This window comes from Notolabrus celidotus, chromosome 17 (genome assembly GCF_009762535.1).
Source record: "Notolabrus celidotus isolate fNotCel1 chromosome 17, fNotCel1.pri, whole genome shotgun sequence".
Taxonomy (NCBI): Eukaryota; Metazoa; Chordata; class Actinopteri; order Labriformes; family Labridae; genus Notolabrus; species Notolabrus celidotus.
In genome coordinates, this window is record NC_048288.1 from 25,933,816 (window position 1) to 25,961,252 (window position 27,437).

General features: G+C 41.2%; 2 protein-coding genes across 3 annotated transcripts in view; one reads left to right on the forward strand and one right to left on the reverse strand.

The window, feature by feature from the left end:
* LOC117829068 (rho GTPase-activating protein 21) overlaps nucleotides 1-27,437 on the forward strand; it is a 128,649-nt gene that overhangs the window by 49,669 nt on the left and 51,543 nt on the right. The window contains exons 1-3 of one of the 2 annotated variants that reach the window (XM_034706603.1): nucleotides 14,506-15,218; nucleotides 22,782-22,964; nucleotides 26,448-26,469. In XM_034706603.1, the coding sequence (XP_034562494.1) occupies nucleotides 14,907-15,218; nucleotides 22,782-22,964; nucleotides 26,448-26,469 (517 nt within the window). In that variant the 5' untranslated portion in view covers nucleotides 14,506-14,906. Of the gene's footprint in view, nucleotides 1-14,505; nucleotides 15,219-22,781; nucleotides 22,965-26,447; nucleotides 26,470-27,437 lie in introns of those variants that run through there. The other variant, XM_034706604.1, reaches the window with a different exon arrangement.
* Nucleotides 137-2,518, reverse strand: LOC117829069 (golgin subfamily A member 6-like protein 22). Its single transcript, XM_034706606.1, has 2 exons — nucleotides 1,325-2,518; nucleotides 137-1,111 (listed from the first exon to the last, which is right to left on the reverse strand). The coding sequence occupies exons 1-2, from the start codon at nucleotides 2,411-2,413 to the stop codon at nucleotides 308-310; spliced, it is 1,893 nt and encodes a 630-aa protein (XP_034562497.1). The 5' UTR covers nucleotides 2,414-2,518; the 3' UTR covers nucleotides 137-307.

Below are 27,437 nucleotides of genomic sequence, written 5' to 3' on the forward strand. Positions count from 1 at the left end.
ACGGGAAGCTCCCCTAGCATTTGCCAATACTGCCTATGCCACGGGGCCGGCCCTGCAAAACAGCGCCGAGACCAGAACTCTGACCGAGTGAGAATGAAAAGCATGTTGGAGAAGTTAAGAAATTCTAAGAATTAAATGAAGTTGTTTTAATTTTTTTATTGAAATTTCTAAGAAATTATTCTGAAGAGAGTTCTTTCAAAGATATTGGTGGGAAGAAACCGGAGTGCCCGGAGTAAACCCATGCAGAGTCGGCCTGTTACAGTCTGGGTATGTTGAGGGGGATTGGGGGAACAGAGGGGTTGGCGTTTCACTCCTGGTCCTGCTTCTGCCATCTCAGATGTTTATATTGGCGGTGACTGTGGGGAGTCATGGTCTTTTTAAACCTCTTCCACAAAGAGACTTGCTCCATCTCACTGAGTCTCTCCTGAACTTCTAGCCTTTCAGACTGCAGCTGGTTCTTTGAGGACGCAACAAGATCATGAAGCTCTTGAATCTTGTTGGTATCCTCTAATGCTCTGGTCATGACCTCTTCCTGCAGGTCTGCCACCTCCTCCAAAAGATTTTGACTGACCCTCACCTGCTCTTCTAGCTTGCTGGACAGATCGAAGCAATTTGTGGTCTGTCCTGTCAGCTGGTTCCTTAGGTTCTCCATCTGCGCTTCGGTGTAGGTCTCCCTCCTCAAGTCTACGAGCTCCTTCTCCTTCTTTATCAACGTCTTGGCCATTTTATCAAGCTCCTGTTTGTTCATGTCCAGTCTTGATCGGAGGTAGCGAGGCAACACCATGTTCTTTATCAGCTTTTTGTCCTTAGATACAAGAAGGCGCACAAGCCCTTGAACCTTGTAGTTCAACCAACCCACCTTCCGCTGCAGTGAAAGTTTCTCCAGCTCCAGAGTCTGAACCTGCTCCTGCTCTTCGCTGGCTTTCTCTTCAACTTCCCACTCGAAATTCTCCAGTTCTTCCTGGAGGGCGGAAGCCCTCAGCCATTCAGCCTTCATCTGTTTGTTTTTACGTTCAATAACATCTTGGAGCTCTTTAATTTTGATGTTATGTTCTTTTTGAAGGGCGCCCACCTTCTGCTCCATAAGTTTCTCCACCTCCAGATTCTGAACCTGATTCAGGTGTTGGCTGGCTTTCTCTTGAACTTCCAGCCTAAATTCCTCCTGTTCTTTCTGGAGGGTGTCAGCCCTCAGCCTTTCAGCCTGCAGCTGGTTGTCTTTACGTTCAATAACATCTTGGTGCTCTTTAATTTTGTTGTTATGTTCTATTTGAAGGGCACCCACCTTCTGCTCCAGGGAAAGTTTCTCCACTTCCAGATTCTGAACCTGCTTCAGGTGTTGGCTGGCTTTCTCTTGAACTTCCCGCCTAAATTCCTCCTGTTCTTTCTGGAGGGTGTCAGCCCTCAGCCTTTCAGCCTGAAGCTGGTTGTCTTTTTGTTCAACAAGATCATGGAGCTCTTGAATCTTGATGGGATCCTCTAATGCTCTGGTCATGACCTCTTCCTGCAGGTCTGCCACTTCCTCCAAAAGATTCTGACTGACCCTCACCTGATCTTCTAGCTTGCTGGACAGATCGAAGCAATTTGTGGTCTGTCCTGTCAGCTGGTTCCTTAGGTTCTCCATCTGCGCTTCGGTGTAGGTCTCCTTCCTCAAGTCTACGAGCTCCTTCTCCTTCTTTATCAACGTCTTGGTCATTTTATCAAGCTCCTGTTTGTTCATGTCCAGTCTTGATCGGAGGTAGCGAGGCAACACCATGTTCTTTATCAGCTTTTTGTCCTTAGATACAAGAAGGCGCACAAGCTCTTGAACCTTGTTGTTCAACCAACCCACCTTCCGCTGCAGCGAAAGTTTCTCCAGCTCCAGAGTCTGAACCTGCTCCTGCTCTTCGCTGGCTTTCTCTTCAACTTCCCACTCAAAATTCTCCAGTTCTTTCTGGAGGTCGGAAGCCCTCAGCCATTCAGCCTTCATCTGTTTGTTTTTACGTTCAACTATATATTGGTGCTCTTTAATTTTGTTGTTATGTTCTATTTGAAGGGCACCCACCTTCTGCTCCAGGGAAAGTTTCTCCAGCTCCAGATTCTGAACCTGCTTCAGGTGTTGGCTGGCTTTTTCATGAACTTCCCACCTAAATTCCTCCTGTTCTTTCTGGAGGGTGTCAGCCCTCACCCTTTCAGCCTGAAGCTGGTTGTCTTTTTGTTCAACAAGATCATGGAGCTCTTTAATCTTGTTGGTTTTGTTTATTTCCTCTAATTCTTTTTTTCTGGCCTCTTCCTGCAGAGCCTTCACTTGCTGCTCCAGATTCTTAACATGTAAGCTGTAGGAAGGATGAAAGTGGGGAAATGGCATTGTGTTAACCATCTCCTCAGCCTCCATCTCCTTCTCCATCATATCATCTGAGTTCAACTTGTTTTCCATTGCTAATCTTAGCGGAGTAAGTGTCTCGAATGTACACCAGTTCAAAGTTGCGAGCCTTGCTGACTGCTGTCTCAGATTTGATCTGTGAACTGATGAGGGTTTGAGGCTTGGTTTACCTAAGTACAAGTCTATTTCTAATATGACATCACAAATCTGCCATTGATGTTTCTCCAGAATCAGTTTTCTTGTGACATCACACATTTTCGTTGCTAAGCGCCGCTAGAGTGGCTGCTTGTTGCAGCAGCTCTCTCCTCATTGTTCTTTTTTCAACTTTTTTTCATATCTGTTTAGTTATCTTTGTATTTGGAGCCAACATGACTTTTATTGACTTATATGTTGGTCATCGACACCAAACTGGCTACGTTTGCAGTGGTGTTTTTGCTATTTTTGTTCAAATTCTAATTCTAATTCAAATTCAAATTCAAATTCAAATTTGCTTTATTGGCATGAACAAAGAGATGTTATTGCCAAAGCACATAAATTCCTAAAATACATTCTATATATTCACAACACACTAAACTCAACATGTATACATTAATCACACACCATATTCATTACATATGTAACCAAGCTAGGGCTGGAAAGGGATTTCTGGGTTTAGAAGATAAAATACCAACAACGCCACCTTGGGACTTTCACCCAAAGAGTTTTAACAATATACTTATTTTTAGTTACTGACCCTTTAACAGAGGGTTTCCCCTTTAACAATACACAGGTGAGTTCACAAATGAATACAAAGGCATGGTTTAGAAAAATATATACACAATCTTTATTTAATTGGCAGAAAAATAGTTTTAAAACACAATAATCATTATTAATTTAACCAGGAACAGACATACTACTTATTAGTGGTCTAAATGGCCTAGAACATGCCTGTGCAACACAAACAGAAAATGCATGGCCTACTCCCTACTAATAATCGGCATAATCATTTCTTTCGGTGTTTCGGTTTTCAGTTTTCGGCCTTGGTTTACTAATTTTTCTGAATTTTCATTTTGGTGCATCCCTAGAAAAAACATGTTTATTGTATGTTTCCACCAAATAACAGACAATTATTAATTGTGAAATCAATTAAGACCCAGATTGTGTCAATATCATCATACTTGAACAGCTCCCATTAATATGAATGCTGTGTATAGAAGTGACTTTCTCAAGCCCAAAAATAGTGAAAAATGGCAAAATTGTTAATTGCTGGTGGCTACATGTAGTAGTGGACATTGCAGTAACCCATCCTTCGAAACTGTTTTGATGAATGACTCTAATAGAGATTTCAAAGGTACGATTCTAGTAGCATGTTGACCCCCTGATACTGACCTTAAACATGATGTTTATCTGACATCCCTGTGTAAGCCTGACAGGTGTGTCTTCATTAGCACTTCCTTATCTGAAACTCACACTCATCTCACCTCCTCTGGACCATGTTTCTGTCCCTCAGGGGAACAGTGTAAGAGAGGAGAAGAGATGCAATCATTAACCATTGACAGAGATGGGTTTTTTTTTAATTCAAGAGGTGTTTGAGTTGGGGTACGGCTGTCATCAGAAACGTATTTGCTCCTTTTTTGTCGCAGTCTGAGAGCAGCTGCTGAGGAGTGAATGAGCCGGCTACTGAATGCTTGATTGGCACAGGCGTTTGTCTGGGAGTGTCAAGGGACTTCTGCAGACAATTGTCCAGATCAAGCAGAGCTCCTTCACTGGGGAGCCTCGCTAATACGCTGAGCTCATGTGAACCCCCCAGTGGGCTCGCAGCTTTTGTCTTCCTGGTTCGTTTTTGGGTGAATGTAGGACCTGAAAACCTCTCCACTCAGCAGCCACAGCTCCTCTGACTTGAAGGAAATCCCCTGATTTTTTGCTCTTCTGGATGCTGAATGTTGTTGTGTGTTTCTTCTCAGCTCTGCAGATGGTCTCCATAGCAAACTGTGATTTTGATAGTTGTTTTTGCCAGTGGAAGAGACGCATGGGCTCATAAATTTGACTGGGCATAACTCACTCTTGAGCTAAACTGGTCTGAGTTGTTGAATCATCACTTATGTTTGAGTTGGCTACTTCTTAAATGAAAAAAAAGCTGGTGCCAACTTTCCCTCTCACAACAAAAGCATGCACGAGGAAAGTCAGCCATTGTGTTGTTACAGGACTTTCACATTAAGACTTTTGAATTATGTTTTCTTTTGTTTAGGCACTGCACTTACAGTCTTTCTTGTTCTTATATCTTTGCCATTGTTCAGGAACCAGTATAGCTGCAAGGGGACAACTCTGTTTCCTCTGCATTTTAGAAGCAAGATAGTTTGGGTATAGCAGCAGCATGCATACTCAGTAACCATCCTCTAGGTAAAATACCATAACACAATAGAATACACCTCTCTACCTTTCATAGTAATATATTGGTTGCACCAGTGTACAGGATGCAGCTCACTTTTTAGATGATAAAAAAAGTTTAGATAATGCGAAGACACCAAATTTTACAGTTAAATGTTGATTCGAGATTGTGGGTGAAATATTCTCTCTCTTTTTACTCTGTCTTTGGTCTCCACCACCTTCAATCTGCCCCATAAGCTGCAAAATGATTCACTACTTTCAGAAGCCAGCCAATATTAAAAATGTTAAAACACCAAATATTGCAGGAATAGTTGTTATGATTTTTTGGGTCCAATATTCTCTCTGTTTTTGGTCTCCACCACTTCCAATCTGCCTCATTAGCTGTCAAATGCTCCACTTCCTTCACAAGCCAGCCAATATTAAAAATGCAAATACACCAAATATTACAGGAATACGTGGTTTTGAGATTGTGGGTCCAATATTCTTTGTCTTCTTACTCTGTTTTTGGTCTCCACCACTTCCAATCTGCCTCATTAGCTGACAAATGCTCCACCACCTTCAAAAACTAGCCAACATAAAATATACAAATACACCAAATATTACAGAAATACGTTTTTTGTTTTTTTGATTTTGGGTCCAATATTCTCTCTGTTTTTGGTCTCCACCACTTCCATCTCCCTCATTAGCTGCCAAATGCTCCACCACGTTCACAAGCCAGCCAATTTTAAAAATGCAGATACACCAAATATTATTGGAATATGTTGCTTGAGATGTTCCAATATTCTCCCTCGTCTTACTCTGTTTTTGGTCTCCACCACTTCCAATCTGCCTCATTAGCTGCCAAACGCTCCACTACCTTCACCAGCCAGTCATTAGCAGTGTCTGACTGAGCAGACAGGGTCCTGCCTTGGCCTAAAATGACACTATAAGAGCGGTTAATGTGAAATTTTAGGCCAGACAGCTAAACAATGAGCTGAGTGTCACTATTAATCTTCTTAAAGCTACAGGGAGCTGCAGATTTGTCCAATAATCCTTGGTGAGTTCATTTCAGGGACATTGCTTTAGATTCTCAACATTAAATTATCAGCATAATATTTTAAGTGTTTCTTGTCTGAGTTGTGATCGATGATTGGCCGGGTGTTTCTGCACCTTTGGAGCACAAATCTTGTGAAAACTTTGGATTATTTTTCCCTGAAGAAGTAATTTAACATATGGCTTTTTCACACTTCATATTTCTTTCATTGCTTTAATTCGGCTGTTTATAATATTCCCAGGTGAAAACAGCTTCTCTCACTCACTTTTTCTTTCTCATTCACAGTCTCAGTTCCTCTCCTTCCCTTCAGCAAAGAAAGCCTGGCACTGTACGTGTGCCCCCTCCCCTCCTCTTCGTGTATTGGCGGATGATAGCGTGGTTAAATTATATTACAGGCTCTCACATTCAGTACCTGACTCCATTATTGCCTCCCACGCTCACACTGAGGCACTTATCTGAGCCTGAAACAAGATCAATCCGCCCCTGTATCTGCCCGATGAGCCTGCTACCTCCCCGGGGTCGTCGATTTGTGGGCTTCATTCCCCTCCGGTTCCCCCCGAGGGCCGAATGAAGCGGGGCATTATGGGTGTGCAGTGGTGTGGGCGCGCAGTCTGTTCCCCGGCCCTCATTAGCCGGTCCTTTGTTACAGTAAGCCATACCTCGCGGAGCCCAGATGCAGCGTGTCCAGATTAGATCTTACACCCGCCAGGAGTCCTGAAAAGCCACCCCGAATGGAGCCTAATCCTCCTGCAGGACTTTCTCTTTTCTTCTCGCCCTCTTGTACCACACACAGACACACACACACACACACACACACACACATAAAGTTGGTCACACACGAGCACCGATCGGAGACTTCAGTATTACTCATTGTAGTTTTTGGAGCCCTGTCGGTGCCTTGTGTCTTTAATCCACGTCCAGAGATCCTGTCAGCTGCTTACAGACCACGGGCCTCTTTTCTCTTTGTTACACAAATCAGAGCTGCAGATAATCATCTAATAAATCCAAGACTCCACAATTTGAGTGGATTGAAATGAAACGGCGTCATGAAACAACCTGGTTTTCATTGTGTTGTGTTCTGCAGAAATGTAAACATCTGAAACGAGTTTCACGTCTCGGGAACCCATTTTTGGCTGGTTTTGGAGATTTTGAAGTCGGATTTAAAGCATTTTTCAACCTTGAGAGTTGTTGGAATGCTTTTAATGTAAATATTAAAAACAGAGCGGCTGCTTTTTCTTGCACCAAATAAACCAGCTTGACCTGTCTGACCTTCACGTCAGCACACATCTCATGTTATTTTAGCTAATAGACTCGTGCTTGGTCTTGAAAATGCAACACCAGCCCCTGAAATCTTGTCGATTTCAGTATCCTCGTCTTTATTTCACCACAGCGGCGGTCTGGAGGGTTGGTTTTGGCTCGCCGTGTCGTGTTGTGTCAAGCCACAAGGCCATTTGCAGAATTATCAGCAGGGGGGACTCCAAGATCAAATTGCTCTGTGTGGCGTCCAAAGTTGTGGAGAGAGAGAGCAACAAAATCTGGTTGATGCTGCCCAGCATCTGTTTGTCTGTTGCTCGTATCCCTGCTTTCCATACATAATTGGAAATTTCATTTCATTTGTTGTACACCAGTTTTATTTGCTGTTGCTTCTTTTCCTGCTTACAATTTACACCTCTTGTGTAAACTTGTAAATATCTTTAGGGATTTTCCCTCACTGGTGAGAGCTGTGGTCAGTTTATGGCGTGTTTGAACTTGTCCATTATCCCATCAACCTTTTGCTGCCTTTCTCTCGTAAACGTAATACATTTGGGTTTTGTGTAGCTAGACAACCAGAATAAGAAAGTTGAAGATATTTGAACAATTAATCAACCAGCAGAAAGAAAATTAAATGGATTAATTGGGAATGAACTGTAATTTCAAATGTCCCTCAGCCACATTTATTCTAAGTGAGTGGATAAGTAGCTGGAGCGACAGTTTTAACTGGGGGTGGATGTGTTGCGGTTGGAGAGTTGGTTGTCTCAGCTTGACATTGGTGGTTTCATCCCAGCTCTTGCCGTCACATGCCGAAGTGCCCTTCGGCAAGACACTGAACCTCAAATTGCTCTCAGTGACACAGTCAGTGGTGTGAATGTGTGTGAATGGGATTAGTTGATACGAATGGTCCTCTAATGTAGCATCCTCTGCCCTCAGTGTATGAATGTGGTGTGAATGAATGAACATGTTGAGTAGTGCAATGTCCATTTGCCATTTATGACAATTTCTACAGAGAGAATAACAAACCTTTGATGCTTCCAGCTTCTCACAGTGTAGAAAAAACACTTTGTACTGTCTTAAATGTCATCAGCTGAATGTTATTGGATTGTGGACTCTGATCTAAGAACCAAAAGTAGGTGGAAGACATTGCCTTCAGCTTAATACAATATGTCTTGAGCAGATTCATTTACATAATTTACAATATATAAAGATGGATCTCAAACTTCCCTTGTTGTTTTAAAGTGAAGCCAAAGTACCTCAAGTGAAGGGCGCTGATATGTTGTGCACTTAAAGGCGGAGTCTGGCTGTAGGGATCAGCTGAAGGACCCGCAAAACACACATCTAACTTATAGATTAAACAGCAAAGATCCCTCAGGTTGGTAGAGTTCACAAGCCATCAGATTCTTATGTTGACTTGAAGCAGACACAGTTCTGGAAAGTTCAATCACTCTTGTGTAGTGCTTGTTATGTTTCCTCTCACTGTTTCTCCTCAAATCTGTAGCTGCAATTGAGCTTTCAATCATGGCATTAGACCCTTTTTAGTAAAACCAGAAGACCACAACTACAAAAACGAACACTTTAAGATAAATCAGCGTAATAAAAAATGAGCTGAGGAACATTTTATTTCATGTTTTTTTAATTTTACAGTTTGACTCATGTCTCATCTGTTCATATGGAGGTGGCGAGGCAATTTCTGGGAGTAGCTGGCCAGTAGGGGGAGCTTTCAATTTTTGGGAGCTTGAAGCAGACACTTGCAGTTTTGGAAAATGTAACCACTCTTGTGTTAGTGTTTGTTACGTTTCCTCTCACTGTTTCTCCTCAAATCTACAAACTCACTGAGCTTTATTTGAGCTTTCCATCAAGGCGTTAGGCCCCTTTTCGCAAAACCAGAAGACTAAAACTAAAAAAACGAACACTTGAATATAAATCAGCGTGATAAGAATGAGCTGAGGAATATTTTCTTTGATGTGTATTTTAATTTTACAGTTTAACTCATGTCTCATCTGTTCATATGGAGGAGGCGAAATCCATGGTTTATACATCATCCGGCCAGTAGGGGGAGATTTAAATATTTTGGCTTCAATTTTTGGGAATCTTTCATGTTATCCGTCTTTATAAATGTCTGTTGTTTGCAAATTTTTTACTTCTGACCAGTTTGCTTACATTCCCTTCGACTGCTTTCTGATTGCGTTTCACGTGTGTTGTGACTTCGTGTAAACAGCTTTAGCTCTTAGTCACAGACCTTCACGGAACATAAAAGCAAGTGTATGCACTCTTTTCACGTTTATATATCTCTTGATAATTCCTTCCAGACGTTTCTCGATCTGTCTTTGTGTTCGTGTCAGGAACACTTGCATGATATATCTGTGTAAACAAACAGTGATGAACACGTCAGAATGAGACTCCTCTGCTTACTTTTCTTTGAACTACAACACCTCAAATGTTCTGACTCATCCTTAAAACTTCATCAGGTCCTCACACACACACTGTTATAATAATTCCCCCATCAGTAAAACAAACAGAGCATGGATAAATCCAGGACGCACACATTCAGCCTTCCTTTCACTTTTCCTCTGTATCTGCGGGTGAGAGGACGACATGCAATTTCAAGGCCTTGAGTCACCCCAGACCTCCTTTTTCACACAGATCTAAAGACAAACATACACAACCCTTGACACCGCACGAGAAAACACACTGGTCCAGTTGCCGACATTGCTGTGGTCAGGCGTGTTGCTATAACGACGACATAATATTTCTGGCCCGCATGACTAGTTTTTGTGTCAGCACCATGGCACTAAGTCCATTTCCTCTCCAACTGGAATTCCACTGCAGGATCTATTTTCTTATCATGTGTTTTAGATTTAGAGGAATGTAGAGGCATATATGAAGCGGCCTGAAACCTTACAAGAACCTGAAACGTGTTAGTGGAGCTATGACTAAGCTGGAATGGCAGGAAATGTACCTTTAACGGTGATGTGGGCTTTGTGAAACTGGAAATAGACTGCAATATTTTCTGAAAATCACAAATCAATTTGGAGAATTTGACGTTTTTATGTGAAAGAATGTGAGGCTTAATCTTTTTTTGGCTTCCCTAAGTCCGGTGTCTCAGATGGATGTTTGGCAGCGTCTATTCCTGTCGTTTTTTTTTCCGTACGGAATACCACACGCTATATTGAGCCGCGCAAATGTGGTAACAAGATGCTGTAAGGAAACATTCCTCGACTGGGTTCCTGATGTTGTTTTCACAGTCGCCCGCTGCCGGCTTGGACAGCAAATATCTCTCGGAATCAAAATAGACTTGTGTTGATGTTGTTCGCCATTCAGAGGAGCAGCTTCTGAAACAACAGTTGCTTTAGACGGACCTGTTGGAAGTGGAGGTGGACTAGTAGACTTCGGCTTTCTGAGCAGTCCATTCAAGTAATAACTGATGTGATAAACTGCTTACCGGTCATCAATCAATCTGTCAAATCACAAGAAACATTATCTCAAGACTCTTTACAAACAGAGCAGGTCTAGACCGTACTCTGTTCTATTATTAACAAAGACCCAACATCAAGAAAGGATAAGATCCAGTCCCCTTTTACAGACAATCTGATCTCATCTAAATCCCCCATAAGCATTGCACATCACAGTATTTAGCAAGTTACAGCGGTAAGGCCAAACTTCCTTTAACAGGCAGAAACCTCAAGCAGAACCAGAATCATGTTAGACACACTTCTGCTGAGATGGAGTTGGAGAGAGGGATAGAGGGAGATGAAGAGAGAGAGAGAGAGAGAGATGATGGTGGTGAGACGTATAGTAATAGTTGTAGCAGCTGGAGTCTGGCACGTCTACGGCAGAGATCCAGAGGAACCTACAAGACAAGGGAGCTCAGGGACTCCAGAGAGGTCTATGGTTAGGAACTTTAATGGGACAGGAAGAGTTAAAGTAAGTGATAGGCAGACAGAGGAGAGAGTGGGAAAGACAGGATCCGGGTGTGGTAGTCTAAGCCTATAGCAGAATAACTAAGAGCCGGTTTCAAGGACAAACTTCCTTTTAACAGGCAGAAACCTTGAGTAGAACCAGACATCTGTTGAGACCGAGTTGGTCATATGATGTTAAAAACAAGTGTCAACCTCAAGAGTTGAAAACTGAAGCCTATAAAAAAACTCCCAAAAACTGCAGTTCCTTGAGTGTCCACTTGAGGCTGGACCCAAAAGCAAAGAAGCCCCCATTAACATCCATGTTAAAGTGTCCGTTTAAATAGCTCATGTCTTTATTCATACACATTTTTTATAACTCGTCTGTAGGCTAAGAATGATTCAGATTTACATAATAAGGGGTGTGGTTGATTTGATTGACAGGTGGGCGTGTTCTGTCTGTATGCTAGGATGCCAAAAGTCCACTTTAACCCCACTTCTTTGCCTTTCTCTGGGTTGATCAAAACTTAGGTTGAGTCAATATTTCCAATATGGCGACCGCCAAAGAGTCTCTTCAGAAACCAATGAGACGTCATCCGGTTTGTGTCATTAATAAGCTGCTTCCTTACATTAAAGGGCCAGATACATCTACTTTAAGGATTTCAACTGAATTCCCATAAATGAGCATTAAAGGAAGTTTATTATTCCCTTTAGTTGTTAATGAAAAAGCAATAAGATAAAAACCTTAATAGAAAGAGAAGAACAATACAAGCTCATATTCTGATATACAACACACGCCTTGTAAACACAGCAAAAGAGACATAAAATCAATCCTCAGTGCAGACTTACTCAACTCTTAGTCAGCCCTGATGTTGCTGTTTGAGTAGCATAAAAGCTCCAGAGAGGCCTGAGATAAAACTGTGATTAAATATTAAAGTGGATGTTTTGGCTGCGCCGGGTCTTACAGGAGAGATGGACTAAAAGGTATTAAGTCTATCCTGCTCGCAAGGCTCTTACTGCTCCTCCTTAATAGATGTAAACACAGGTGCTGAGCTTCTGTTGAGTTTATTTACCACCAGGGATTAAGGAGGTATTCCCTCATGGCACCGTGGCTGCCTTCTTACGTAACACAGCAGAACCAGTGCGAGGTGGAGGTGCTGGAGTGCAGGTCTGCTTGTTTTCTTGGCTGTAATTCTAAGCGGGTAATCCTGGTTGCCCCCGCGGGGAGGGTTCACTGTCATGGTCAAGGTGAGTTTAGCATTATACGACGATGTTGGAGGTTTTTAGATGTTATGACTGTGTAGATATGTTCCAGTTTCTCTTGTTGGCCTCTTTGCACAGTTAGCATTTAGAGACACTGGAGCTTGGTGAAGCTGGTTGATCCTCACTTAGAACTCAAGTAGTCAGCTATGTAGGCAATCTTCATATGAGTGTCTATACTGTAGGTGTTTTAGAGTTGTTAAAGTAGATGTAAGCAAAGTACAGTTGAGGTAATGTGGTAAACTCCAGGTAGAAGCCAGGTGCTCTTGAAGAATAATGTGAAACAACTATTTGGAAAAAAGGGGAAAGCCATGGGGGGCTGTCTTCAGGCACACCAGCTTGAGTAGGGGAAAGGGTTAAAAAGCCCTTAATTCATACAGGGCTATTAAAAGGTAGTGTACAGAAAAAAAGGAAACTCCAACTGGTTTTGACCCTCACTGGGTCTTCATCAGGGTGCAGTGAAACAACAGAAACAGGTCAGGTTCATTATAAACTATCACGTGGCCTGGAGGCTGAAAAATACTAGCCCTGCAGGGATAGGAGGGACAGTCTAGATGCCCATTTTTTCTTTTCTTTTTAACTTGCACAAAAAACACAGACAAAGGACGAGACTAGCATATCTCTGACATCACATCAACACAAAATGACACCACCACACCAATCTCTACCACAAAACCACTCCACAAATCCCTGTCATCTCCACCTCAAACCTGCTCAAACAATATCACTTACACAATGAGTCACTTCACATTAGTAAGAAAGAAAGTACGTGGGATTTTCCTGGACCAAAATAAGGTTGAGAGACGCAGGGTGAAGGCTATGGACAAACTAACAGAATTGAATAATGGAAAATAATAGACGTGGTATCCGTGACGTCACCCATCTGTTTCTGAAGCACTGTTTTGAAGCCAATCGTCGACGGGTGCCATTTTGGAAATTCTGAACTGAACCTAACGTCTGTCGAGCTAGTGTGAGGTAAAGAGGTGGGGTTTGAGCCTCCTTGCCAACAGCTACAGTGTTCCCGCCTGTCAATCAAGTCAGCTGTACCTCTCATAATAGAAAACTCGTAATGTTAATATCTTTGAAAATGCCGAGTTATGAAAAAATTCACCCCCGCACAGTGTGTGCCCATTGAGAAATAAGCTATCCAGACTACACTCTTTTTTGTACCAGGCTGTAAACATGTTTATTTCTGCTGCAAAAATCGTCTTCTTTGAATTGGTGTCTATGTGGTTTCCGGTACTTCTGGAGCCAGCCTCAAGTGGACACTCAAGGAACTGCAGTTTTTAACACTTCCTGCATTGGCTTCAGTTCACACGGCCAGAGGTTGCTTCTTGGTGCAGACGTGCGCATTACAGTCTTATTCAGGGCACAATAACAGGCACAGACGTACTCAGTGGACAACTTCACTTTTCTTTTTTGGGGGTGGTTTCGGCAGCATCTTCATTGACACTTGACTAATGCTCAAGTGCTAATCTTGAAAACCAACAATGTTGAGTTGAGTTGAGCCGAGGTGGTACCAAAATTAAGTGTAGACGTCCGCAGGAAACACCCTGAGTAAGTAAACTGGTCAGGTAAAGTTGGTGAAGTAGGTCAGTCTGTGAGTAAATCTGAGATGTATGATTTCTGTTTCTATTTCTCTTTACATATTGAAGCGATAAATCTCTCATTATAGAAAACTCCTCACTTGGATGCAAACTCTATGCATTACACGTCCATGCTGTAAGTCCTGATCCTCTCTCTAACCACGTCTGCCACACAGCCATCACTTCTTTGTAGTCCCCAGATGAGCTGCAGGCCTGCAGAGGTGGAGGCGGGTTCCAGGGACATTTTTGTGCCTTATATATTTCAAAGCACACATGCTTCCTTATCTGCCTCAGCCCCACTTGACTTCCTCCTCTGCCTGTGAAAACAGTCCAAGTTATTCCAGTGTGTGTCCCTGCAGATAGATACACACTCTGTCCCGCTTCTGCTGCTCTTTAACTCTCTTGAGTGTTCCTCTTATTTAACTTACCTCTGACTCGTGTGTGCGTCATGCCTCTGCTTTCATTTGCTCCTATGATTTATTGATCAGCACAGACACGTGGGTCTGTTGCTTTTAAACTTTTAAAAGGTTGGCAGCGGAGGAGGTGAGTTAGGAAGAGAGAAAGAGAGAGAGTGGGAGAGAGAGGGAGAGAGAGAGGGATGCAGGAGACAGGAAAGAGGCTGCCCGGTGTGTGTGTGTGTGTGTGCATACTTCAGAGGGAGAGTTGTGTGTGGTGAGTGGGTGGGTGCGTCAGTCCGTTGGTCGGCCCAGGCTCTCTGCAGAGCACTCAGCCTGCTGCGCTCTCTCCTCTCTCTGAGTGGAAACCTCATGTGTCTGTGGGACGCCAGGAGGAACAGCCCTGTTTCTCCACACTGAGAGAAGACTTTTAGGTGGACTGAGTGGAAAGAAGCTGGAAGAGGACTTGGACTTGGAGTAAATGATCTATGGGAAAGCAAAAACTTGAGCATTACTAAGGATCTTTGTTGTCATTTGATGTCACCACCTCAAATCTTGCTGCTTCAGTCTTGCCAAGAGTACCAGCCCTGTTTCTTTACCCTGGGAGTGGATGTCAACTGAGGGAGACAGAAGCTGAAAATGACATCACTGTTGGAGTAAACTATCAAGAGGAAAACGGAACCCAAACTCAAACAACCCGGATCGTTTTAAAGGATATACTCTGTGATTCTATCCCACCTTAAACCTGGCTACGCCATGCTGGCCCAGAGGAACGGGCTTCCTCCGGGCTGTAAGCCGGTTCCTCTGAAGGACCACCCGGACCTGCGGGATGTGGATGTGACCGCAGAAGGGTGCTGCTCCCTCTCTCCTTCCCCATCATCCGGTGGTTGTCCCTGGGCTCGGCTCGCCGGGGTGGACGGCTGCTTGTCGGAGCCATACTGCCTCTGGTTCCAGCTTTTGGCACGGGCGTACTGGGGAGAGGTTGAGCTTGGGCTCACAAGCCCGAACCGGAGCATCTCCTGGGCTCGGCTCAGGGAAGCCTCCAGGAGGAATTGTGTCCGATCTCGGGTAAGGATTGTGTCTTATCGGGGGAAAGATGGAGAGCATCCTTGTGAAACAGTTTTTGGGTCATTTAGGAAACCCCCCGACCGGCTGAAATATGTGCTCAGCATTATCAGTGTCTGGCAGAGATGTATAGGTTTACATAGGAAGCCTCAGAGAGGGGAGGAGAGGTGAGGGGCGGCTGCACTTTGTTGTGCTGTCTGAGGAATTTTGTGTGCGTCATCCTGCTCTCCAGCGTCAGGGTAGTCCTGTTTCACTGACCGATATCATGTGTAAGCTGTCTGTTTGGGTTTAAGGTTTCGTTTATTGTTGGTACTTTCACATTGACACTCTGCTGTCACAAAGAAACTGTTTATTTTCCAGCTGTGCACGCATTGACACCCACTACATTTTCCGCAGCGTGCACTTAAGCTTGATGACATGAAGTCATCGTTCAATGTCGGACCTAAAGAGGGAGTTGCAGGCGTACTTTCCAATGCTATAGTGAATAATTGTGACTAATGTTAAAGTCTGCAGTCAGGGAGGGAGAGAAGTTTGGAGAGAAAACATGTAAGGGAGTGGAAGAGGCAGATCCATGAGGTCAGACAGCTCAGGAGTGACTCACACACATAAAAAATACAAGTAGAGAGCCCGGACTTAATGTCATTCAGATTCCTCGTCTCATATACATAAAGAAAGCAGGGAGGAGCATGCAAATGCACCACCCTGCAGGCCCTGGCACCATATGGCAGCATGCTGATCAAACCCCTCAGAAGTAGACATAATGGTGAGGACTGTTTTGATGAACAGATTGCATGCATAATTGAGTATCAGGTGTGAGCTTGTTTGGAGCGGATTTACAGTATTGTGTCTTTTTGAATTTGAGAGAGGGTAAGTGTGAATTTGTATCGGCCCTATGCAGCAGTGGTCCCCCTATGCTGCTTCTGTCGCTGTATAATTTCCTTATTAGTGTATAAGAGATGGAAATCACCAAAACGCTTTACAAAACAATACAATCATCATACTTAAGTCACAATTAGGGCGGTTGAACGATGTGTATTTCTTAGTTGCATGATTTCTTGATTTCTTAGTTTCCTTAATTTTGCATTTCAAACAGTCCCTAGTCATAATTTAAAGCATACAAGTGTCTTGATTTTCAAATGAATGCAAGGCAACATTCTTCATGATCTTGACTTTTAGATCCATGAAACTATAATTCCCAGCGACTGTAAAGCATACCGACCTAAGGACGTCCGCTAGACCCGAGTCTACCACAATTTTTGCTGACTTGCAGTTTGTTGCCATTGTTTACCAATAGATGGTGTTGGTTTTCTTCGATTCAGTTTCATCCAGAGGTCTATGGCTAGGGCGTAAAATTAACTTTTTACCTCATCTGCCGTAGGCTAGTGACCTCCAAAAATCTACCGGCCAAAACTCCAGTAGCTGACGTCACGCCGTTCCTGACGTACCAAATCACAACACAAGCACAGCGCGCCGCGAGGGTCAAAATAGCCTGACAGTCGGCAGAAATGGGCGAAAGAATGAAAACAAAACCTCACATGCAATACAAAATATTTCATCAGCCTCTGCCGGGTGTGTGTTTTTATTTTACACACCAAACTAATTTTTTACCCGCCATTGGCGCTTGGCGGTTGCTAGTTTTAAGCCCTGTCTATGGCGATACGCAAACTCCAAAATAGTGCTCTGTCTGCTTTTGTTATGCTGTTGCCCGCTTACATTAGTCGCATTAGCTGCAGCTGTATGCCTAGCTGTAAGGTGGTAGGTGGAGTGCATATTGCATTTGACTTGTCAACAAAGCCATCTCTGAGTTTTCAAGTGACATGTTCCATTCAAACGCACAGTGGTGTTGTTATTTTCATCACAGTGAAAGTGGGAAGCAGGAAGACACTGCAGCAGCTTAACTACAGTGTGCCAAAAGGGACAAAAAACAAGATTGAAAAAATATAAAGTGTTAATTTAAGGACTTAAAGCTAGGGTTGGTAGTCATAGAAAACTAGCATGAATTTGAATGTAGCATTTCCTCAGGACTCCGTCTAACCCCTCCCCCCTCCCCTCGGAGCTCCTCTAAAATGACGCCCCCGCTCACATGCACGAGCGCCGCTGATTTGCGACCATATGATGGTGACTGATTCAAAACCGGTCCTCTGCACTACGTCAACTCATGTCTCACTCAGCGGTAAGAAAACACCAAAACATTATAATAGTGAAAGTTAAAAAAACAAACATGAAATGTATGCTTTGCAGGAGGCGGGCAGAACAGCAGGACGGGATTTGATTGGTTTCATAATTTGGCTCCTGATGGCAGGGATTGGTAGGTGTTTTCACAGGTTTACTCCGGCTGTAGATAGCAGCTTTTTTTCGCTCTTTTTTAAGAACACATTATGTATCGATTGCCATCGGGACATAAAGATCATTTTAACCAGTATAACAAAAAGTGTATCTAAAAATTGACTACCAACCAACCCCAGCTTTAATCACATCCCTGTCAATGCGTTAAAGCTGACAGCCTTAGTCCCAACACAATGTTAATGCAGTTTTGGATATACTAGGTTTATTTACTACAAATATTACAATATGTATGACTTATTCCTCTTGCAAATTGCTGCGAAAGCCCACCCCCACTCCCAAGGATAAGTATTGTCAAATTCAAATAAAATTCAGATGTCTTCCTTTGTTTGTCCAACATTTTGCGTATCCCATTAAGAATCATGCATTTGATTGAAAAATATAGATATTTTAATTGTGTTTGGACAAAAAGTTATATTTCATATCAAGTATTACTGTAGATTTTTTGGGGTCATTATTCGGTTTGCGGTTTGCCACACAATGTCCTAACTCAAAATATTGAGTTTATTTAAATAAGTAAGAAGTAAGAATGTCTATCCAGCACCTTCAGGACACATGGTTACAACATTCTACATAAACACAGGAATGAAATATATAAACAAAGTGAAAATATAAATAACTAAAAAGACAAATAGAACCTGAGCCAAATTTTGCAGGGAAAAGGAAGATTAGTGTTAGTATGTATACTTTATGCCTGATGCAGCAGCACTAAATATCTCCACTGTTGCATGAGCCAACATTAAATTTGAAGCATGAAAACACAACAAACAGCCCAGCTGAACCATCAGCTCTCCTCTCACAGCACCACTGTGGACTGTGGCTCACTTCCAGCTCTGCACCGCTGGGTATTGCTCGTGATTTCACCAGTCAAACCATTAGGCCCACACCCATCCCACTCTCCGGAGGCCCCTACATCTGCTGCTCCCAGACTGGGGCTAAAGAGGAGGAGGAGGAGGAGGAGGAGAGGTGTGTGGATGGAGAAGCCAGAGGGGCGACGGGGGAGAACGTCTTTGTTTTGGATCCACACCTCAGATGTATTTTGGTAGAAGAAGAGCCCGTGGAGGGAGCCGAGTTCAGGCTCAAACTCTTGGCAGGGTGTTGTAGCCCGGAGTCTCTATGGTGGTGTTAGCAATAACCGCTAACGTACGCCCTGTGGTGCAGCGGTTTAGCTCCATCGTAACTCTGATGATGGATGTGGGAGAAGTCTAACTGCTGCTCAGACAACTCGCAGCAAGAGGAGCGGTCAGAGTGTTCGTCAGAGGTTCACACAGAATGAAGTGGTTTCATTAAGAGAGATAAAATATTATCTTTTAATGTTGGTGGTGATTATCAACTTGGGATGTTTGGTTGAGAGTTGATGATGCATTTTGACGAACGTGTTATCCTGGCTCAAGAAGAGGCTAACTGGTTTTATGTCAACCGGACCAACTCAATAAATGGAGTCTTGTAAAGGCGCTGAAAGATGGAGATCCAGGTCTAGAACTGCTTCTAAAGTTACGACATGGTTTCCATCAATGGTTAGATTTTTCTTTGTAAATATCCTTGGGTAGAAGCAAATAACGAGCATCATGAGCTTTTTAAAACAGACCTCACAGTTACTACTGATGAAGTGCCGCAGGACAACTTTCATAATTCAGCAACAGACAGCTCGTGTGAGAAGTGTTTTAAAACTGGGGTCCTGGGTGCTGCCACTGTGTAAATGTAGTTCAGTGGAGACTGGCCCTTAATGATTCCAGATGTGCCAGCCTGTTTGGCTTTTATTGTGAGTGAGTTGTATCTATTTACACGAGTTATTTAACTCAACTCAAGTCATTTTTATTAATAAAGCATCTTTCATACATTCGTGCATGTAGACCAAAGTGCTTCACAAAAAAAGGTAGCAAAAACGACAGACAAAATTATAAGAATAGGTAAAATGATACAAGGCTAAAACAAGATAGAGGAAAGTCAAAATAAGATCATTGCAATAAAATCAATAAAATAAAATCATATAAATATCAGAAAAATACCATAAAATATTACAATAAAATCAATAAAAAATCTGATAAATACCAGAAAAATAAAATAAAACCAATAGAATAAAATCAGAAAAAGACCAGAAAAATAAAATAAAATCATTGAAATAAAATCAGATGAATACCAGAAAAATAAAATAAATAAAATCAGACAAAAATAGAAACATAAAATTAACCATTACATTAAAATCAGTAAAATAAAATCAGATAAATAATAGACAAATAAAATAAATCATTAGAATAAAATTAGATGAATACCAGAAAATATTATAAAATAGAAATAAAATAAGATAGAATAAAATACAAAATAAAAATGATGCCAAAACATTGCATTAACTGTAATTTTCTACTTTTTTACTTTTTTCTTTGCAGTTTTTTTTTAGGCTAGGTCATAGAAATCAGATTATACAAGAGCTGACATTAATGAGATGATCCATTAGTCATGAGCAGATAACAGATCATCAATTATTTTAATAATCACTTTATCTTTGATGAAGATCTTTATGGTGAAACATTCTTTGGCACAAGCTTCTGTTCTGGTTTCATGTGTGACTTAATGCCGATTTTTATCCTGTGTGTGCTGAATATTTGTAGTTTTGCCATGTCAGCTGAACCAGAACACAACATTTGAAGATATCACCCTGGACCCTGGGGATCTATGATAGTACAGCCTTTTGATTTTTCAATTTTTCTAGAGTTTTGAAGTTTTCCTTCAGTAATGTGGCACTATGTGGTTTTACACCTCAACATGCTCACTCAGCTCTTACTCTTCAGGGACAATGACAGATATTTGAATCAAAGTTTCACCAGTTTTCTGATCAAATGATTCATCTACCAAATATTTCTACTCAACCCTAAATCAGTGAGTCTTTCATTACGATGCTTTCCCCAAAGATCAGATCTAATGCGTTACCACCATCACCCCCATTCATCTGTGTTTGTGCGTGTTTCACTCTGTTTTTCTTGAGTGTCATCTCCAGTAAAACCAGCTCTTAAACATAGCCTGGAGTGACTCACTGTAGTTCCAGCTTAGCTACACTTTGAATCAGTGTAAACACATTTCTCCTTATAAACAGCTTTTTGTTACAGAACTTTTTCAAATCTGAGCGGTGCCGATGATGCGGAGCATGTGTTGTGTTATGTAGGCATAAATGTAAAGTTATGCAAGCTGAGAGCTGCCAGCGTTTGAAGGGTTGTTTTTATCCTGCGCGTGTTAGTCACAGTAGGAATGTAGCAGATAAGTCTGTCATCATGCAAACACGCCAAACAGCCCAGCAAAGCCCCAAACGTGCAATAACTGAAGCCACATGTATGTTTGTGTGCAGCTCTGAGCAGAACAAGTGTGGCTTTAATAACAACCCTGGTTACGATGACAGATATGATCGTCAACGTAACCATAAGTTATGTACCAAAGTATTCAACTGCAGTTTGAGTCCATTTCTGATGGATTTGGTTAACCGGTCATGACGTTTAAAGTCAGGGTGTATTTTCACTTTTGTGACATTTAATGTTTTTGAAAAGTTCAGAAAATGTCCTGATGAGCTCTTCATGTGGTTGTGGAGAAGATGAATCGAGACTTCTGACAAAAAATGTATTTCTTTGTGTTTGTGTGGTTTGGATGTTTCTGAGTATAAATTTACTCCAGTGTTTGTTGTCAGACAGAAACAGAACTGAAGCTCAAACAGCTTGTTCAGTGAAAGTTTTCATTCATTCACGCTGTGTTACTCAACACGGACAGAAACAGCTTCTACTTCAAAGATAAGCCAACTTCTTCATACACTTATTAGTCCCAAAACTGAGATAGCTGGACCACATTACTGACTTTTAAATCCTGTCTTGAAACATATTTTTACTCCTTGGCTTTTTAAAAATGTATTTTCAGTGCAAAGATATTAAAGTGCTTGACATTGAACAGAACATAAAAGAAAAACAAAGAGTAGATTTTGAGAGCAATAACCAAATCAAGTTATGAGGTATAGACTACAGTACACAAAAACAAAACAAACAAAAAAAAAAAGGTTAGAAAAAAAGTGATGGACTATAAATGACCAACAAAACAAACACAACAAGAGAATAGACTGTTATGGTAGGGATTGTAAAGGACAAGAAAAGAGAAAAACACAATAGAAAAAGAAGATAAAGACTAGAAGAGAAAAAATACTTGCTTTTGAGAGGGAGAAGAGAGGTTTGTGAAGGGGGATTCTGAATGTGTCTCCTTGGCTTTTAACCCAGTGTGAGAGTTGTGTGGTCTCTGTCTCTGTTTGTTCTTTTATTGGATATTTATTTGCTCTTGCAGTGTTTTTATTTTATGTATTTTGTATTATTTATGTCACTTTTTTTTGTGTTTTTTTTTAACTATTTTTGTATTTTATTATGATTAGTTTATTTTATTCTATTGTTATTTCTGACAGCGTTCTATGTTCTGTCTGTTTTAACTTATTTTACCTCACTGTGCAGCACTTTGCTAAACTTCATTGTTTTTTTAAATGTGCTATGTATATAAAGTGGATTAGTTTGGCAAAATGACTCTTTATTATTCAGTAACAGCAGATTAACAGAAACACCCTCAAGGGATCTTCTGTTTCTTTAAATCAGCTTTATGAATCACCAAACACTTCTTCTTGTTGAAGCAAACCAACATTGTTTCACTCAATTACAAGGTGTGAAATGAACACGGTGTGGAGTTTTGCTTTTGATGTATAGACCGGTGCATCATCTGCAGCCGAGTTTATTCTGAGGGGTCCCAAAGAAAGCAAAAACACATATTTAAACACAGTTGTGCTCATATCCTCCTCTCGATTACAGATTCAATCACCTGATTGATTTCTATAAGTCCTTTAAGTCAAAGAAAATTTGGAATTTTCTGGTTAAACTGTTTTTTTTTGTCCAATATGAGTTTTTAACCTGTGATTAAGAGTCTTACATGCTCCTGCAGAAAGAGACCAGCATGCCTAGCTCAGCATTAGGACTTGAAACAAGATGGAAAAGCTACATCTCTTTCTTTATAACACTACATCTGCCTACCAGCCTCTCTTAAACTCACAAATTAACACCAAAGTTCTCTATCTATATCAATTATATCTATACACGCTCAAGAGTGCTATCATCTTTTCTCATCTAATGCTCGGAAAGTTGCATCAATCATTTTAACACTTTGTAAATCTTGAAGTTCGACACTGACGTCCATTGTTGTTTTTCTGTTTTTCAGGCCAAGCAGAAGGATGGGCCCGATCAGAGCGAGACCACCGTCTCTCCCGGGCCAGAGGACGAGCCTTTTTCATGGCCGGGGCCCAAAACGCTTCACCTGCGGCGAACCTCGCAGGGCTTTGGCTTCACACTGCGACACTTTATCGTCTACCCGCCTGAGTCTGCCGTCCACAACTCTCTGAAGGTGAGACGTCGTCGTTTTTAAACCTCTACGATGATAAAATGAAGAGTCGAGAAGTTCTGACAGTTAGGGAAATTAAATTACTCACTCTTCTCCAAGGTTAAAAAAGTTGTTGAATGAAGTGACCAAAAGCCTGAGGGCAACAGGAGGATCTGACTTCATTCATCGAAGAAAGGACATTATTTTAAGTAATCTCAGTTATTTAAAGATGTAACACTTGATTTTGTTGTATAATTTTAGGAAAATTAATTTTCTTTTTAAACTGTAATGCTCAACACATACATTAAAATGACTCATCTGTGAAATATCATAAACAAATTATTATTACTACAATTATTTTATTATTATTATTATTTATTGTATTTGTATTTATTTATTTATTTATTAATTATTCAGTTTAATTTATTTATTTATTTTATTTTTAGGTGTTTTGTTTTTATTAATTAATTTATTCATTTTAATGTATTTATTAATTTAATATGTATTTATTATTATTATTTATTTGTATTTATTCATTTATTTATTTATTCAGTTTAATTTATTTCTGTTTTTTATTTGTATTTCATTATTTATTCAGTTTTTTTTATTAATTGACTTGTATTTATTTTTATAATTCATTTGTATTTATTTATTCAGCTTAATTTATATTTGTATTTTATTTGTATTTGTTAATGTATTGACTTTATGGTTTTTATTTTTATTTATTCATTTATTACTCATTTTAATGTATTTATTTATTTTATTTTTATTTCATTATTTATTCATTCCATTCTTTTTTTTTTTCTTTTTTGGACTAAAATACTTCCTATTTTTTTGATCAAATATTTGTGCATGAGATCTGCATCTGAGTCTAATGGCTGCTTGGGTATAGTGTTGGCTTAGTCTAATAGAAAAGCTTCAAAAACAAATAAATATCATAAACATGAGTCGTTAAATCTCATGTCAACATTCCTCTGACTGACAGCAGCCTAAATAAGCAGCACAGTGCTGCAGTGGAACAGTTGTATTGACATGCACTCACAGTGTCAGTAATGCAGCCACGGCCTCTCTGTTGTGCATCATCCCACCTGGAAGCGTGCCAGCCGTCCTCTGGACAACATCAGCATCAATCTGCCCTTTAGCATTAATCCTGTCGTTACAGCACTTCCTGCCCCTAATGGTCACAGCCTGACACAGCCTAAAGGGCTTCTGGGTAAACACTACAGGGCTTCTGGGTAGTGTTAAATATGCTAGTGTTTGGAGTCAGCTTATCATGGCCTCCTGACTATTAGTTTTTCTAAGTGATAATTCAGGATAAGTTGGGTTTATGTTTCTCTGAAGTGTGTTTGGAGAACCTCTGCGGCTCTAACAGACGGATATCCTACAAAGTTAGCAGAGCGCCGTCTGTTTATAGCTTTTGGCTTCGCCTCTGCATGTTCAAAGAGACACTGTGGCATGACAGTCAGGATCATCAGACGTTTGTGTAGACCTGAAGATCGAAGAAGTCACCCAGAGAACTTCTTGGGTATCTCAAGAACGAACCGTCCTCTTGTTGACTCTGTTGTCTTTAGAGTGCTGTAACCTTCTTATCATAAGACCTGATTCAAACTGAAACATTCAGTTTAATCCGTCAGGTCACACTCACTGTAAAGTCCGACCAGTTCTCCCATTACGTAACCCAAACCGACACAAGGTGGGTTAAAGAAGTCCTCATCCTGGAGCGTTCATCACATTTCAGTGTAATTACTTTGAGAGTCTTGGACTGGTTGTTGATTAATCACAGTTTAAGGATATTGGGGTTGGCTTGAAGAGGGTCAGGGCGTCTTAAGGAAAGCTTTTGGAGAGCTGGGGTCTTAGAGGATACATGGAGAACATATGTGTCACTGAGGGGAGCAGGATTAAAGAGGGAGTGTGTGCAGGGCTCAGAGGGAAATTAAGGTTTTATGTGTTAGGGAAAGGAAAAAAACATTAACATGCATTAACATTAAGATGCTCACACGGCTGCTTTTCTGTTATTTACCACAGCTGTTTACATTATCATGTAATCATGAACACACCACTCCTCTTTTTCACTATGCATACACTGTATCATGCTGTATTCAGTGCCTAGACAGCCCCTGTATGGTTGCAACTACATGAGGCTTTGCTAAGTTCAGTCAGGACACAGAAGTCACACGCCCTGGCTGTAATCAGCTGATAGGCAGCTGATTGAATCATTGTTCCCAATCACTCACAGACCAATCACAGCACGTCTCACAACAAGGCGGTCCATTTAAATACATCTTCCCTCTCACTCTGAGGCTGCTGCTGGTAAAGCTTCACCTCCACCACCCCAGCCTCCTCCTTTGTTGTCTGAAAGCCGTGTTTTTACCCTTGAAGGGGATTTTGCAATGCGCTCCCTGGAAAGCCAAAGCATGCTGCAATACATGGTGAAATCTACAACAAGAGTGATCCTGACTGAATCGTTACTTTCATTCAAGCTCTAATTGTTTTATGTATGCAATGACAAAAATAACTTTAACCTACTAAATATGATTTTTGGGGGCTTCTTAGTTGCAGCAGAACGTAGTTATGAACACAGTACTGATAAATCATCCTTTAAAATACTTGTGAACAGTTTGTTTACACATCCAGAGTAGTTCTCTCATTTATTTGCTCTTCTTCTTTTCACCCAGTCAATGTAAATCCATTTTTCAGTGTTTTTAAGCTCCATTTTTGGTCTCCACCAACATCCCAGGAAATTGTCTTGTTTTTCAGCAGTTTGGTGGTGCACTTTTTTGCCTGTTAGGATTCCAAAAAGTCCATCATGTGTTTTTTAAACCCAAAAATGAGTGTTTTTTGTTTTTTTTATCACTGTTGGAATTACTTTTTGCAGATGTGAGAATAGCAATCTGCCCACACATGCCCCCCCCAGTTTCTTCCCTTATGTATTTCTTTTTTCTTTTCTGTTTGCCATTGCTAAGTGTGAACAACCTTTTTGTGTTTGATTGAACTGAAACAGAAAATAAAAGAACAGTATGATGAGGAGAACTGTTAAAATGTAAAACAAAAGCTCCCAGAGTCAAAGTCCACATCTTATGCTCCCAAGCTTTGTCTCAACAAAAAGAAGAATTAATGTAAATCTTAAACTTAAATCAACGCAAGATACAAATTTAAGAAGCAAGAAGCTTTACATTTTTGTACTTTAATGCCTTGATTGGACAGGAGAAGGCAGTGAATAGAGCAGGAAGCTGGTAGAGAGAGCAGGTAGTGACATGTTGGAAGAGGGCAGCAGGTTGGATAGCCTCTGTACATGGAGCGCCTGATTTAACCTCTTGATCAAAATGACGCCTCAGCAGTTTAAATTTTGCCTTTTTTTTTCTTCCCAAATTTCTCAAATGACTTAACTTGTTGTGTGCTTGATGTTATATGTTTATAAGTCATATGTTTGATGCAGTGGGGGAAAACAGGATTATTTCTGAATGACGGATCATCTGACATTCGTTTCTGTTTGTTTTTTTCTTGTAGGATGAAGACAACGGCAGCCGAGGTGAGTGTCCCTAACAATAAACCCTTTCTTTAAAGTTTACTGAACACGTTAATTATACGCTCTGTGATCTGGACCTCAGCTGTTACAAACAAGAGAAGCAGAGAAACCATTTACCTTCAGCTATTCCTCACTAACTCCACAGAATAGGCGTTAGATTAGGATTGACAGCCCATTGCTTTAATTTATTCTCACTCCTTATAGATTGAAATTGATGCTTTGTGTTGATTCTTTGCCACAACATGCTGCAAGGTGGAGCTGTCTTTTCTGCAGGCTGTCAGGCAGGCAGGCCGCGTCTTTGCTGGTTAAAGCTTTAGTCACTGCTCTTCGAGGTGGCAGTCAGAGAGCTGAGCTGTTAGCCTGCGAGCTTGGCAAGGCCTCCACATTCCTCAGAGCATCCAGAGACCTGCTTCCTCTGTATTCTGCTCACGTCTGCAGCCCAGCGTGAATGTTGGAGGATTCCTCTGCTGCGATTCATCACAGGCTTTCTTAAACAGCGCCACATCTCATGTCTGTGTGCATTAGAGATTCGAAGCATGTGTGCAAAGGCTCCCATAAACAATATACAGCAAAATTAAGCATTAAGAGTGGGGTCTTAAGTGCATCTTAATTCAAATATCTACAAAAAACCCCAGTTTATCCTGCCAAGATGAATGATAGGTGGGTCCGATCTCTTTCTTTGTCTGAAATAAGTCAGAGAATATTATCTTTGACTGTTTGTTTGGTCTGTAATGAAGCCAAACTCTCCCAGGTGTGATTCAGTGGATTGTTATCCTCTGAGTGGATGGTAAAAGTGAAGAGTTCAGGGCTGAAGAAGGGAGAGTGCAGCACCTTCTTCGTGATAAATCTGACTCCTAAACGCCTCTCAACGGGAAATTGAGAGATTCCTTCAAGTGTCCCTCATCATCCCTCTTGGCCCTCGGTGTCACATTCCTCACACTCGCCCCCCTCCCATTTTAACCCTCCATGTC

Coding starts and splice junctions, on each gene's coding strand:
- LOC117829069 (XM_034706606.1), bottom strand. CDS start 2,413: ATGGAAAACAAGTTGAACTCAGATGATATGATGGAGAAGGAGATGGAG. Junction 1,112..1,324: donor CCAGCCAACACCTGAAGCAG/GTTCAGAATCTG, acceptor CACCTGAATCAG/GTTCAGAATCTGGAGGTGGA.